Genomic DNA, 16,407 nt, shown 5'->3' on the forward strand with positions numbered 1-16,407 from the left:
CATAGAAACAAACAACCATTCGCACTCACAGTCATGCCTACGGGCAATTTAGAGTCTCCAATTAATGCATGTTTTTGGGATGTGGGAGGAAACCGGAGTGCCCGGAGAAAACCCACGCAGGCACGGGGAGAACATGCAAACTCCACACAGGCGGGCCGGGGATTGAATCCAGGTCCTGAGAACTGTGTGGCTGACGCTCTAACCAGTCGGCCACCGTGCCACCAAAATGTGTTTATATAAAACTAAAATAATCAAGAAATTAAAACTTTTTGTAAGCGGTGTTGAAAATGGATGGATGGATGGATGGACATAACTGTCAAGAAGAAAAAAGTCTTCAGCAAAGGAAACATCAGAAGTTGATTTATTATACCTCCTCGACGTTCGCTCCTCGACGCTTGATCCTCGTTGCATATTCAAGAAGTTGAGCGCCTCGATAATATGGCGGCATGAGAGCAAGTTCTGTGTCTCGGTCGACGCATCGAGGAGCTTGGAATGTTGACATATAGAGACTTGAGATCCACCCATCGTGAATCTGAACCAAACAAATGTCTATGCACCGAGTCCTGTAATGTAACGGTGTACAAACACTTATGTAGAATTTTCACATATTTGTACTTTAGTTCATTATTTGTATTTCTGGCAACTTCTACATTTATTCCACTACATTTCCTTAATAAAATGTACTTTTATTCCAGTATATTTAATAATTATCCCAACCATCTTCAGTACAAAATAAACTTCAAATAAATTGCAGTAAGTGTAAGAATCGTCCTGCCTGTACTGATGTGGCCGGAAATGTAGGGGGAGGTTATGAAAATTTCATGGGTGTACTGGTAATTAAATTTGGTTGAATTCAATTGAGTTTTACTTAAGACTCTCTCTCTCTCTGTCTCTCACCTCTTGCAATGAATAAATAAATAAATACATAAATAAATACAATCAAAATTCTAGAAAATTACTTTGGTTACTCGAAGTACAGAATATGTCAGCTACGATTGAACTTTGAATTAAGAAATATTCTACAAGGTGACTTTAACGTCTACCAAAGTTATTTTCTGTCAAAATAACACTTGTTATTTTACTCAAATATCGCTTGTGCTACTTTATACAAGACGTACTGTGTGGCTAAATATGAGATCCACAATACAGTATTATAAACAAAACAGTGTACTGTAATACAGTTACACACCCTCAATAAAAGATAACATTAGGATACTATAGTTGTAATGGTCTCGAATAATGTTATCTCAGTTCAAATGAGGTTGATTACATGGCCAAAGCGTTGAAGCGCACATTTGAGTCACGTGACCAAGTCCTCGCCTGCAACACTTCCTTAGCAACGTGTAGCTGAACCCGGAAGTACTTTATGTCGCGTCGGCTAACCGGCTAATATGACAGGTTGAAGTCTGGCAGAGTTGGGAGATTTAGTCGATATTTATCGTTGCAGCTTATTAAGGACATGCCAAATAACTGGTGTTTCGCTCTTCGGGGACTATTATAAGTCGTAGGTTGACGTTGTTTTGTTTTTATGTTGGCGACTGTTAGCTTGCTATCGCAAGTACAAGCTTCCATCGTTAAATTATTCCGGCTGTTATTAATGCGCCAGCATTTCCGAACGATTTTTTATGACACGATGCAAGCGTTATAATCTTACTTTGAAATGTACCCATGTCATTGCTGGAAAATAACAACGTACTATTCACTATCCTACATTTTATATGAATAATCTACGATAGACTAAAACACGAATACATTAGAAAATTACACATTACTGTTATGATACAGTAAATTGTATTCTGGATGGCATATTTTACAGGGGCTCCAACGACGTCCCCGACCAACGGCGTTTCGAGGTTTTGAATTGTTGCTTGTAGTGTGAAACCCAACCGCAGGAGTAAGGTAATGAGCATTATCTTATTTATTATTATTATTTTTTTTACTACTGTTTGTCGTTTGATTATTTTGTATGCGTTGTCTAGAAGTTTTATTGAAACTTATATGTGCTGTTATTATGACGTCACTACTGCGTTAGCATCAGTTAGTGAAGTGATAGTCTTTGTATGTTTCATCTTACATTATGGTTGTGGTACAGACACCGTTGTAAACAGAGGACTTACTTCAAATGTTTTCAGTAGCCCAACTAAGAGCCTGATCAGTAAAGGTCTGCTCACTATCCCGCTGTCACATTTGCAAAATATCAACACCTGGTAAATTAATTTTGGAGGTGACTTAATAGTGCCGTTTGTTTTGCCTTTTGTCTTCACAGGTGTGCCTTCAAAATGTTTCCCTCACACGCAGATGATAGGCCACGATAGGCTTGTCAAGTTATGCAGGGGTTATGGAAAGTCTACAAAATTCTGCTGAAGAGCAACAATACACTTTATACAAAGACAATTCGTGGCCCAACAAACAGGAATCAACCAACCATTACAAATCAGGTGTCGGTGGATTTGTTTTAGTGCATGCAGGTAAGTTGTATGGACTCCATTAACTTGTTTACCAAAAGTAATTGAAATAGTAGATTTAGTGGTTAGCACATCTCCATCAAATTTCTGAGGTACAGGGTTCAAATCTCAGCCCGGCCTTCCTGTGTGGAGTTTGCATTTTCTTCCCGTGCTTGTGTGTGTTTTGTCTATGTACTTTAGCTTCCTTCCAGTTTCCAAAAACATAAATTGTTTGGTTGTTTGTCAATATGTGTACTGCTATTGGCGGGCAAGCAGTCCAGGATGTACCCGGCCTCTCGCGCAAATTTAGCTCAACTCCAGCCGACCAACATCCCTAATGAGAACAAGTACTATAGAAAATAGAGCTATAGATTTTGGGTCAATAAAGCGTGTTGTAATAGAACTAAGCATTGCTCTTTCCGTAGAGACAAAATAGAATGGAATCTTACAAAGACTGCCTCTCTTTAGTCATTCATTTAATAGGTAATTTTTTTTTTTAATTCATGATCAATCACCTTTATACAATTTCTTTTGTTTCATGTTGTTTCAGGAGCAGGTTACCATTCGGAATCCAAGGCCAAGGAGTATAGGCATGCATGCAAAAGAGCTTGCCAGCAAGTAAGTGTACTTCTGTCAACATGCATGAATCCTTTCCACAATTTCCTACATAGAGAAGGGGAAAATATCCAAAGAGAGAGTACTTAGTTTGAATCCTTTGAATAATACTAGACTTTACACAGATCTGATCGGCTTGATCGGTATCGGCCGATAATTGGCATTTTATGCTGATTGGCTGATGTGCTTTGTTATAATTCGTCGATCTGATGAATGACGTCATTGATCGGCTCTGCAAAAGACATTTACTATGCATCACCATTGTGTACATCGTGTATATTTGAATCCAAAAGCTAGTTTATTTTTAGGTTTGTCGCGTGTCTTTTGACGGAGTACTATAAATATCTGACAGCCAATAAATTTATGTAAAAAAAAACAGACAACACATCTGAGGCAGACAACACGTAATGCCTGGATCAGACAACAAGACAAATTTTGTCTTTCACGATTGCACTATGTCAGACTACTGCAATAAAATCTTGTATTCTGATACCGCCACATTCCGTCTTTTACGATCACTGGGCTTTATCTTGTCAACTCAAACGCGGCCGGGTACACTCGTTACCATGGCGATGACCAACTGGATCACGCCGGGAGAGGATGTTCATTTAAGGATTGCTTGAGGTATGTTCACGTACTTTTAATACGATACGTCTCGCAAGCAGGCAACAAAAGGTGATGTAGCCTAGCAAGCTAGTGCTAGCACTAACATTTGTACTAAACTTGCCAGAGTCCTGTCAAATCATGCTCTAAAGCTTTGGTGTGTGTGAAGTAATTTAATTACACTAAGTTAGGTGCAAACTTAAAAAATCATGATCGTATAAAGCCACTTTTCAATAATATTGTCACATTTGTTCTCATACTTTTTTTGCATCAAGACCTCATACTCTGAGTAGAGAATACTTTTGAAGATACTCAGTATACACTTCACAAGTATATACAGTAAATGAACAAGTCATTTATATAGATACATTGCTCCATCTTGTGATATGATCGGTGATCGGTTATCGTTTTTTTTAAACTTGCTGATCGGTGATCGGCCCCAAAAATCCTGATCGTGTAAAGCCTAAATAATACACATTTCAATAATATTGTTACATTTGTTCTCAGATGTTTTTGCATCAAGATCACACACTCTCCTGTTTATTTAACATTACTCCATACTTTCAAATAATAATAAATTACAGTGCACACACCCTTTAAACAAGCACCTACCTTCAGTATCATGTCTCACTTTTTGACCTTTTCCCTTAATTTCTTAATGAATAATATATAAAGCTTAATGAAAAAATTCAGACACAGTCAGTGAAGGTGTACAAATTTGTGGTGACAGATATTGTTTAATTGTTCTGCCTTTAATGTCCATCCATCAATTTTCTAAGCCGCTTCTCCTCACTAGGGTCGCGGGCATGCTGGAGCCTATCCCAGCTATCATTGGGCAGGAGGCGGGGTACACCCTGAGCTGGTTGCCAGCTAATCACAGGGCACATACAAACAAACAACCATTCGCACTTTAAATTTACACTAAATATCCTTTCTCCCAGTATCATAAAAATTCATGTATGCCAGCACAAACTGATGACAAAGTATCAGTGTCTGTCATTTGCAGGCTGTGGACCAGCTCAAAGCAGGGGCCCTTGCAGTTGAAGCTGTGGCTGCAGCATTGGTTGAGCTTGAGGTTAGTTTGTTGATTCAGCTTTGGTTATTTTAATTTACTGTTTTTATTTACTACTAAAAAAACATCTAAAACACCATAAGTGTAAATAACTGCGACATTTAAGTTAAGACATGCATATGTTTTCTCAAAAAAGCTTTTGTGTTCTTAAATTGCCAATTTTTGTACACATATCCTGTTGGATGATGTAAGGCAGGGGAATCAAAACTCATTTTAGTTCGCGGGCCACATTCACCCCAATTTGATCAAGTGGGCCGGACCAGAATATTTGTCGCTTAAATCCATAAATAACATCCATTTTCTGAGCCGCTTCTCCTCACTAGGGTCACGGGCGTGCTGGAGCTATCATCAGGCAGGAGGCGGGGTACACCCTGAACTGGTTGCCAGCCAACCGCAGGGCAAATACAAACATACAACCATTCACACTAACATTCACACCTACGGGGAATTTAGAGTTGTCAATTTACCTACAATGCATGTTTTTGGAATGTGGAAGGAAACCAGAGTGCCCGGAGAAAACCTACGCAGGCACGGGTAGAACATGCAAACTCCACACAGGCGGGGCCGGGGATTGAACCCCGGTCCTCAGAACTGTGAGGCAGACGCTCTAACCAGTCGCCCACCGTGCCACCCCATAAATAACAACTATTTTAAAATTTTCCCCATTGTTTTGGGAAAAATAATTTCAAGTCCATTTGGAGAATGTTCACATTTACTGATGATTATCTTGTTGGAAATTTTGTTGCAAATCATATGAACATTCTAAAAAATTTTACAAAAATTATTTCAACAGTGTTGCCACAGTTACCTTGAAAAGGTAACTTAGTTACTTTACTGATTACTTGAGATTAAAAGTAACTTAGTTATTTTACTGATTACTTGATTTCAAAAGTAACTAAGTTAGAAAAAAGTAACTTTTCGTTACTTTCAGCACCTGCCGAGTGGCAGGAATATCACTTATCCACAGTACAAAAAAAGTAACAACAATCAAATACACTTTTTACTAAGCAAAATAACAAAAATAGTTTGGCACTTTTATGGTACTGCGCCATCACTGTGCATTGTGTAATAAACAATCACTTCCCAATTGCTTTCTTCCAGTTGCTCTCAGTTCAATGCTTCTGCACTTCTGGACTGCCCTTTGTTCAAATCAACAACAAAATCAACAACAAAATAACAACTAATTATTATTTTGAGAAACATTGATGATGCGAAGGTAGCTACTGTTGGTTTAGTAGTCTGTTTACTTTTTCCGGAAAAAGTAACTCGTTACTTTGCTCGTTACTTAAAATGGTGTTTTTGTTGTTGTTTTTGTTTTGTTTTTTTGGGAGTAACGTGTTTGTAACAAGTTACCAGCATCACTGATTATGAATTAGTGAGCGTGCACCATTAAGTTATCCATCATTTTAAATGTTTACATAAAAACAAAAGTTGTGGAAGTGCATGATTTAAAAAAAAAAAAAAAAAAAAAAAAGGTTCCACCAAACCAACCTCTTGTGAACTGAAGATTATTACTGAAATTGTATAATATTCAATGTCTTAAAATGTTTATACAGGAGGTATTTATTTTTACAGAACTGTAGTGCAAAGGTGCCATAGCATCTTATATTAATGTGCTTCTGAAATTTTGCATCATTTGGCCTTCACAAGTGCATCAGTTATTTAAGTCTTGTCAGTGCGCCTTCCAGTACGCATAATTAGCAACAGCAGTAAATGTTACTGAAAAATAGCAGTGAATGTGATCTCATTCCGTGGGCCATACGTTTGACAACCCTGATGGAAGGGATCGTTTTCCACAGGCAAGGGTTGGAAAAAAGCAAAAGAACAATACATTTCATGAACTCTGCAGCTCCAAGAAGGTACACTTATCTAATTACTTTGTCATGAGCATTTTTTTTTAAGTTGGTTACAGAAGATTGTCAATACATTAGACATTATTCATACATTTCATGGCAAAAGCTGCATGTTAGTAAAAGTACGATAAATTCATTAAAAGCTTTTAAAAAATACGATCAGGAATGCAGGGAGAAAAGCCAATTATTTTGTCATTCATGTTGAAGAACATCATAACTAAGAGCAATGGAACAAGCCAAAAATGAGCACTGATCCTTGAGATTCTTTAGGTAAACTGTTGTCAAATATAGTTTGCATATTCTGTTTTCTCAGGACTCTCCTTTTACAAATGCGGGTATGGGCTCCAACCTTAACTTGTCAGGGGAAATAGAGTGTGACGCCAGTATCATGGATGGGAAATCACTGCATTATGGAGCTGTAGGTGCTATTAGTGGTAAGTTGTTACACGCAATAGAATATATTTAATACTGCTACAGTATACTGTACATGTGTCTTGAGACACGCAGGGGATGGGCTTGATTCGATATTGTCACATAACTAGTATAAGAAATGTATTAGCGGTTTATTATCATTAATTTGTATAAAATCACTGACTCACTTATCCACTTCTAATACATACCTTCCTTCCAGGTATTAAGAATCCTGTCTTAGTTGCACATCGCCTGCTTAGTGAAGCACAGAAAGGGAAACTTTCAGCTGGCAGAATACCACCCTGGTGAATATCATGATACTAAATTACTTGGTCTGTATTGTGACTATACTATATTCCTAGTTTTTGATCAATATCAATGATTTCTATGCCAGTTTTTTAGTGGGACGGGGAGCACATGACTGGGCCATTAGCCATGGTGTCCCACCCTGCCCCTCAGAGAAAATGGCCACTAGTGAGTATTTTTACACCTGTTCTGAAGTAGAAATCTCGTAAGAGCTGAAAGTAACTGGAGATTCCACCCAGTTTGAGTCGGTGTGGTGGCAGACAAATTAGAGTGTACATATACAGTTGAAACCAGATGTTTACATACACTATATAAAAAGGTATGTTTTTTTCCCCTCACTATCTGACATGAAATCAGACCTAACTTTACCTTTTTTAGGTGAATTAGGGTTACCAAATTATTTTCACTGTATTTGCTAAATGCCAGAATAATTAGTGATTTATTTATTTATTTATTATACAACACATTTTCATTACTTAGAAGTTTCAGAAGTCAGAAGTTTACATACATTTCATTAGTATTTGGTACCATTGCCTTTAAAATGTCTGACTTGGGTCAAATGTTTTGGATATCCTTCCACAAGCTTCTCCCAGTAGGTGGCAGGAATTTTGGCCCATTCCTCCTGACTGAACTGATGTAACTGAGCCATATTGTTAGCTGCCTTGCTCGTACATGCAAGAGATCTTGAGAAGCTTCCTCATGATCCCATCTATTTTATAAAGTGCATGAGTCTCTCCAGCTGCAAACAACCCCACAAAATAATACTGCCACACTGGTGTTTCAACGTTGGGGATGGGTTTTGTCAAGATTGCAAGCTTCCCTCTCTTTCCTCCAAACGTAGCGATGCTCATTATGGCCAAGCAATTAATTTTGAGTTTCGTCAGACCACAGGACATCTCCCCAAAAATTAAGGTATTTGTCACTATGTGCATCTGTAAACTGTAATCTGTCTTTTTAATGTTCCTTTTTGAGTCATGGTTTATTCCTGGCAGAGTGGCCTTTCAGCCCATGTTGATACAGTACTCTTTTCACTGTGGATAATGACACTCTTACCAGCTTCAGCCAGTATCTTCACAAGGTATTTTGCTTTTTTTCTTGGGTTGATATGCACATTTTGGACCAAAGTATTTTAATCTCTGGGACCCAGAACCCATTTCCTTCCTCAGCGGTATGATGGCTAGGCATTCCAATGGTGTTTATACCGGCATATAGTTGCTTGAACAGATGAATGTGGCACCTTCAGGCATCTAGAAATTGCACCCAGGAATGAACCAGGCTTGTGCAAGTCCACAATTCCCTTCCTGATATGCCTACCCTGATTTCCTTTGACTTTCCCATGATGTTACATAAAGAAGCAGTGGGTTTCAGGTGTGCTTAGTTCAAATACATCCTCAGTTGTGTCTCAAATTCACTCACGTTGTCAATAAAGAAGAAGCTTCAGAAGAAATGACATCATCACATGTTATTTAAAGGCATAATAATCTTACTGTATTAAACCTGACTTTGAAGAAAGTACCTCCCAAAAATCCTTCTCTCGTTATTCTGGTATTTAGGAAATAATTTGGGTAATCCTAATTGACCTAAAACAGGAAATTTTTAGTCTGATTTCTTTTCAGACAGTGAGGGGAAAAAGGTGTGTGTGTCCTTTTATACAGTGTATGTAAACATCTGGTTTCAGCTGTAGGTACGTATATACGCTAGGGGGGTAACGATTTGTTTTGGCAGTGGTTCGATTTGTTTCACGGTTGCTGATTCGATTCAAGGGCGATATTGGTTCATTTAGAATGATAGGATCCAAAACGATTCAGTGGCTTGACATCGATTTCAGTAACCTTTTCGCAAAAAATTCAACCAATGTGACTGTGGAATAAATACATGGCATACTGGACAGTGCAAGTGAAATTTCATAGATTCCTGTTGTTTCTTTCTGAAATTTAATTATGGTCATTAAATCCAAAGACTTTCCTTTTTTCAGTACTTTCATTGGTTTGCAAAAAAACAAAGCGGAACGGCAATTTATTATATTATTTCACCTATGATTTTACTGGTTCCGCTAGTTTTTTCCTCAAAAAGAGATGTTTAATTGGTGTTCGAATTATGAGTGGTCTTCGAAAAATGTCTCCACTTTAAGGAGTCCCAAAACCCAAACGGTTTGAGACTCCCTGTTCTAAACAGTGAAATTATAATGGCTAAAAATTAAGCACTGTGAGGTTAACACAAGGAAATTTCTTTAGGAATAGTGTTAATAATACATGGACCTAATAAAAAAGTGACAAACCTGCTTGAAGTGCGACATGGAAATAGCGTCTAGCAGTTGACGTCGCTCGTTTTGCTTTGATCAACCAAGTTCCCCGTCCTCGTATTCTGCTCTCGTTCTTTCAAAAGCTACAATATTTATTGTGGCCCATTCAGCAATGCTCTCAGCATTTCTACTATACACATTTTGAAACAATCACATTTACAGCACTTTACACTAACACTTGATTTCGAAGTGATGTATTGATCACAAACACGTCTGTCTATGTTAGCGAGCTAAGCTACTGAGCTTGAAAGGCTTCAAAATGCAGGGTGAGTCGAGTCACTCACACGCATCTTTATTGATAATTTCTTGCTCGCTGTCTTCTCATCTGCCATCCACCAGACTGTCTGACATATTTTTCAATAAAGTGTTAAAAAACACACACATACTGTGATGTCTCGGTCCACCCACTAGGGGCGCTTATGGAGAGGAATGTCTAGATTTCGGGATATGAGGAAGAAAGAGACAAAGAAGAATTGAGCACTGTAGAAGAAGTTATCATTAGGGAACGCTAACGGCTGTGTGCTAATTGAAAAATAAAGCAAGTAAAAAGAATTACAAGTGTGTTTCTTTGAAATACAACATATACACAACTCCATATAAAGTCTGCCATGTGTAAACCCAATGTATTATTTCCTAGTACTGATATAATTGATTGATAACTTTTGAAAAAGATGGCAATCAAATATTTTATTCAATAGTCAATGTTCAATCAATATTATCAATTATATCAATATTAAATCAATATTTTTTTTAAATCTGTATTTATTTATTTTTTTTTCTTCCGTAAGACTAACTAGCCGAGTACAGATCGATATAATGAATAAATCGTTACAACCCTAGTGTGTGTGTGTGTGTGTGTGTGTGTAATATCTACAGTGGGTGCAAAAAGTATTCAGACCCCCTTAAATTTTTCACTCTTTGTTATATTGGAGCCATTTGCTACTCATTGTTAATTTTTTTCCTCATTAATGTACACACAGCACCTCATATTGACAGAAAAAAAAAACAGAATTGTTGAAATTTTGGCAGATTTATTAAAAAGGAATAACTGAAATATCACACAGCCTTAAGTATTCAAACCCTTTGCTGTGACATTCGTATATTTAACTTTGGTGCTGTCCATTTATTCTGATCACCCTGGAGATGGTTCTACACCTTCATTGGAGTCCAGCTGTGTTTGAATATACTGATTGGACTTGATGAGAAAATCCACACACCTGTCTATGTAAGACCTTACAGCTCACAGTGCATGTCAGAGCAAATGAGAATCATGATGTCAAAGGAACTGCCTGAAGAGCTCAGAGACAGAATTGTGGCAAGGCACAGATCTGCCCAAGGTTACAAAAAAAATTCTGCTGCACTTAAGGTACCCAAGAGCACAGTGGCCTCCATAATCCTTAAATGGAAGACGTTTGGGACGACCAGAACCCTTCCTAGACCTGTACATCTGGCCAAACTGAGCAATCGGGGGAGAAGAGCCTTGGTGAGAAAGGTAAAGAAGAACCCACAGATCACTGTGGCTGAGCTCCAGAGATTCAGTTGGGAGATAGAAGAAAGTTCTAGAAAGTCAACCACCACTGCAGCCCTCCACCACTCTGGACTTTATGGCACAGTGGCCCAACGGAAGCCTCTCCTCAGTGCAAGACATGAAAGTCCGCATGGAGTTTTCTCGAAAACACCTGAAGGACTCCAAGATGGTGAGAAATAAGATTATCTGGTCTGATGAGGCCAAGATAGAACTTTTTGGCCTTAATTCTAAGCGGTATGTGTGTAGAAAAACAGGTACTGCTCATCACCTGTACATACAGTCACAACAGTGAAGTATGGTTGTGGCAGCATCATGCTGTAGGGGTGTTTTTCAGCTGCAGGGACAGGACTGACTGGTTGAAGGAAAGATAAATGCGGCCAAGTACAGGGATATCCTGGACGAAGACCGACTCCAGAGTGCTCAGGACCTGAGACTGGGGCAAAGGTTCGCCTTCCAACAAGACGATGACCCTAAGCACACAGCTAAAATAACGAAGGAGTGGCTTCAGAATAACTCCGGGACTGTTCTTGAATGGCCCAGCTAGAGCACTGACTTAAACCCAATTGAGCATCTCTGGAGAGACCTGAAATTGGCTGTCCACCAACATTCACCATCCAACCTGACAGAACTGGAGAGGATCTGCATGGAGGAAAGCCAGAGGCATCCCCAAATCCAGGTGTGAAAAACTTGTTGCATCCTTCCCAAAAAGAATGTATTAGCTCAAAAGGGTGTTTCTACTAAATACTGAGCAAAGGGCCTAAATACTTATGGCTATGTGATATTTCAGTTTTTCTTTTTTAATAAATCTGCAAAAATTTCAACAATTACATTTTTGTCTGTCAATATGGGTTTCTGTGTGTACATTGAGGGAAGAAAATTCAATGATTCAAGCAAATTGCTGCAATACAACAAAGAGTGAAAATTTTAAGGGGGTCTGAATACTTTCCGTACCCCCTATATGTATGTGTGTGTATATATTTACTGTATATATATATATTTTTTTAATTTAGAGTTCAGTTTATCTGCATATAAGCGGAACAAAAGAAAGATGGAGCTGGCTGAGAAAATGGACACAGGACATAATCAAACAAAGAAAAGCAGACAATCAAGTGGAAATGTGAGTAGAATTGCAGTATTGGCATATAAGATTATTATTACATTACATTGTTGGACATATAAGAAAATGTGCTTATTGTACAGTTACTGCTACACTAATGAAATACCAGTTTATAATATGGCAATGTTTAGGGTGCCATAGTGACCGAGTTGTTAGCACATCCGCCTAAAAAAAGACAATCATATGTACTGACAAACCACCACATGTAATATCGTTTTTGAGTGAGAAGAAATTTAATAATGTGCAAAAGGTGAGTTGTGTTCTACTATATAAGAACTCAAGTTGCTCCACGAAAGAAATGGATTTAGCAGACCGTATTTGTTGATAGTGATTAGTGCAACATTTTAGTGCACTGAAGACCTCCACTGGAGACTGATTTGATGAGTTGAGCTAAAAACCGGCTGAGCTGAATAGTAATTGTGCTCCCAAGCCATTAAGTGGTGCTACCCACACACAGAAGAGAGTGGGAGAGTCTTATTGTTAATGTTAATTTTGTAAAATTGACTATACCATCTGAACTTCCATTGCCAGATGTTGCTAATCGTACCTCTCTTGAACAAGTATTATCAGAGCTGCCAAATGTTATGGAACGTTCGTATTTTGTTACGGAAATCACTGAGTGCTGAATCATTATGGCTGTAACACCGATTGTTCCAGATATTGGGGGGCTGTGTCCGGCCACCATGACGGCAATTTCTTAAATGAATTTTTGTGAAATAAACACCATATTGTTTAAAACAAAAGAGAGGGAAAAAAGCTGCTTGGGGCACGCTATTTTATTATGCCCCCGGCTGCCAAGCCGCGGAGGCGAAAGTTCTCTTTGTGTCCAGTGTCAACACGTTGTAAGTCACTCATCATCGCCTCCATGGCAGCGAATAAACTAGACTTCTTAACATGCTTCTTAAGGCCTCTTTACACTCCCGCGTTCGCGTGGCCGACAATGCCCACATTGCATCACGTGACCGACGAATTGGCCCGCGTGACCACTCTGAGTAGTTTGACGCGCACACAGCAAAAATTGTTGCTGTGCGTAGAATGCCGCGGAGATCATCTCTCGTGATTGGTCCGTTTTATTCACATGCTGTGATGACGTAATCAGCGTTCCTCCCGGTTCCACATAACACCTACGCCGCTGCCTTCTCGATCGATTTTGCAGCATAATTAAATAATAATCTGGTCATCTAGGTCCATTTGGTCGAGCAGACTCTGTTCCACGGTCGCCATTGTTGTTGCTTTGTTCCTTGTTACAGAAAGGAAAGTGAAAACGGCTACCGCAAATGGCCACAAAATCCAGAGAAAACTCCACGCTGTGGCGTCCAAGCCAATACCAGCCGTAGCGACACCCCTGATTTGGAGGAGAACTGCAGCACACTTTCAAAACAGCGTGCGTGGGTTGCGCTCGAGTATAAAGGCAAACTGCGTGCGGGATAGCCGCAGTGACGTCAGCGCGGTCGCCGTCCGCGCGAGTATAAAGAAGCCTTTACTCATATTGTTTACATTGTCATGAAGGGAGGACGAGGAGTGGGTAGGAAAAGATGGAAAAGCGTGAAGCTAAGCTATTGTGTCATGATGTCGCAAATCGCTGAAATAAGTGATTGGGTGATGCAGTACACTTTTCACATAGGTTTTTACTCATACTCAAGTAATTTTTTGGAGGACTACTTTTTACTTTTACTTGAGTCACATTATCGTCAAGGAACAGTACTCTAACTTGAGTACAATATTTGGCTACTCTACCCACCTCTGGAGCTGACATCCTCTATTGTTAGTCTAAACATTTAAGCAACATTTTTTGCTCATCAGATCAGCCAGTGTCTTATTTGTTGCACTGGTCTTTTGTATTTTCGTGTTGAGGTTGTGGTCCCAGCGGAACCGCGACGCACACGTAACATCAGCGACAAGAGCTGATCCTCGAGATGTTAGGGATTATGTTAATAATTAACTAACTTCATATTCAGAAATGGTCCAAAAAAATACTTCATATTTGCCTGGAGGATGTATTTGGGATTATCATTTGTTTCAAGTTATTTTTACTATTACCAAATTCAGACAATGATTTTAGTCAATTCTTTTCCAGAACGAGAGTGCTTAAATAGGAGGATGCTATTCATGTAGCGCAGCTTGAAGCAGGCATCAGGTGCAGGTGGAGATGGGCCTGGCTCAGGTTTGCCAAAACAAAAAAGCAAAGAAATTAGGCAAATTGAATTATAATCTTAAATATGTACATCGTGTACTTGAGCAGTGTAAACAAATGTTTTTTTCTGCTTGAAGTCTTCCAGATTGCTTAATTTATGTTAAAATCCCCAAAATTCTCTAAAATCCCAAAAATTCCCCCCTCCCCGACCAGACACCCCTACAATGTTTTTTCATTTTTTTTTTGCCTATGTTTGGTTACTTGATTATCCATGCTTCCAAATTGACCTGTGTTAAAGTTTAAATATCTGGAATATATAATTTTTAAATGTAAAGAAAACTGTAGATGGTCTTTTTCATTTTCATTTTCTTTTTGTATATATATATATATATTTTTTCCCCCTATGGTATACTGTATTAAATATATTTGTCTGGCTGTAGCACAAGTGAACAAAAGGGGGACATGAATTTCAAATTCATATACAGTACATTTTTAGAGAATATAGTATGAGAATATGTTCTCATATTTCTGAGATTTTCCAATGTAAAAATTTTTGTTTGCAACACAGTGGAAGTGGTTAGTTAGCACATATGCCTCAAAGTTCTGATGTTTGGGGTTTGAATCTCGGCTCCGGCCTTAGTGTGTGAAGTACTATGGTTTCCCCGTGCTTGCATGGGTTTTCTCCAGGCACTCTGGCTTCCTCCCATGTTCCAAAAACATGCATCTTAGGTTCACGGAAGACTCTAAATTGACCTTAGGTGTGAATTGTTGGTTGTCTAAACGTACCCTGCGTTGAGCTGGCGACCAGTCCAGATTCTACGTCACCTCTCGGCTGAAGTCATCTGAGATAGGCTCCAGATCACTCAGGACCCAAATGAGGATAAGCGGTATAGAAAATGGATAGATGGATCGATGTTGGCGACCAGTCCAGATTCTACGTCACCTATCGGCTGAAGTCATCTGAGATAGGCTCCAGATCACTCAGGACCCAAATGAGGATAAGCGGTATAGAAAATGGATAGATGGATCGATGTTATGTATAATAACTAATTGTACATACAGTATTACTTTCACATGTATCTTTTTTTGTACTTCATCTTTGAATGCCCTGGCCCCTCTGTCTATTGAGCCCAAATATTTGCATCTGCCTTTTGTGGTTTATAATGTTGTCACGTTGAGGCTGTTTGAACACTTGAATTCTGTTGTGCATATATGACACATACATGTTGCCTTTTTCTGACTTTATTCATTCTGTCCAATGAATACTTTACTTTCTGCCTGGGGTTAGAAGTGCATCACATGCTGTTGTCTTAATGGCTTGATTTGCAGCCTCTTGATGATTGTAGCAAATCATGCCTGAGGCAAACTGCAATCAGGGAGGACTCTAGTCATCATGAATGAAATTTGAAGAGCATGAAAGAGTGATTCATACAATGCTCATCAAATACAGTACATAATCAATTTCTAATGCAGTACTTGTGTAGTTTTCAAAGATACCAGCCTCTCTCCAAACGCTTCCATCCATCCATCCATTTTCTGAGCCGCTTCTCCTCACGAGGGTCGCGGGCGTGCTGGAGCCTATCCCAGCTGTCATCGGACAGGAAGCGGGGTACACCCTGAACTGGTTGCCAGCCAATCGCAGGGCACATAGAAACAAACAACCATTAGCACTCACAGTCATGCCTACGGGCAATTTAGAGTCTCCAATTAATGCATGTTTTTTGGATGTGGGAGGAAACCAGAGTTCCCGAAGAAAACCCACGCAGGCACGGGGAGAACACAGGCGGGGCCGGGGATTGAACCCGGGTCCTCAGAACTGTGAGGCTGACGCTCTAACCAGTCGTCCACCGTGCCGCCTCCAAACGCCTTTTTATATAATTCCTCAATGAGTAATTGTATTGTAGTTTCTATGAAGCATCACAGGAACAGGCTGATCATTACCACACCATTTGTACAGACCATTTGTTCAAGCTGGATCAACCGTCAGATAGATGCTTTTACAATTTTCAAGCAATTCTTGCT

General features: G+C 39.2%; 1 protein-coding gene across 9 annotated transcripts in view; it reads left to right on the plus strand.

Moving 5' to 3' along the window:
- Positions 1 to 1,347: 1,347 nt before the first annotated feature.
- tasp1 (taspase, threonine aspartase, 1) overlaps positions 1,348 to 16,407 on the plus strand; it is a 61,110-nt gene continuing 46,050 nt past the window's right edge. For all 9 annotated transcript variants that reach the window (XM_061689486.1, XM_061689481.1, XM_061689480.1 and 6 more), the window contains exons 1-9: positions 1,348 to 1,504; positions 1,817 to 1,899; positions 2,267 to 2,468; positions 2,995 to 3,062; positions 4,669 to 4,737; positions 6,901 to 7,021; positions 7,219 to 7,303; positions 7,393 to 7,472; positions 12,145 to 12,251. In XM_061689486.1, coding sequence (XP_061545470.1) covers positions 2,339 to 2,468; positions 2,995 to 3,062; positions 4,669 to 4,737; positions 6,901 to 7,021; positions 7,219 to 7,303; positions 7,393 to 7,472; positions 12,145 to 12,251 — 660 coding nt within the window. In that variant the 5' untranslated portion in view covers positions 1,348 to 1,504; positions 1,817 to 1,899; positions 2,267 to 2,338. The remainder of the gene's footprint in view (positions 1,505 to 1,816; positions 1,900 to 2,266; positions 2,469 to 2,994; positions 3,063 to 4,668; positions 4,738 to 6,900; positions 7,022 to 7,218; positions 7,304 to 7,392; positions 7,473 to 12,144; positions 12,252 to 16,407) is intronic.

Source organism: Phycodurus eques, chromosome 11, assembly GCF_024500275.1.
Source record: "Phycodurus eques isolate BA_2022a chromosome 11, UOR_Pequ_1.1, whole genome shotgun sequence".
Taxonomy (NCBI): domain Eukaryota; kingdom Metazoa; phylum Chordata; class Actinopteri; order Syngnathiformes; family Syngnathidae; genus Phycodurus; species Phycodurus eques.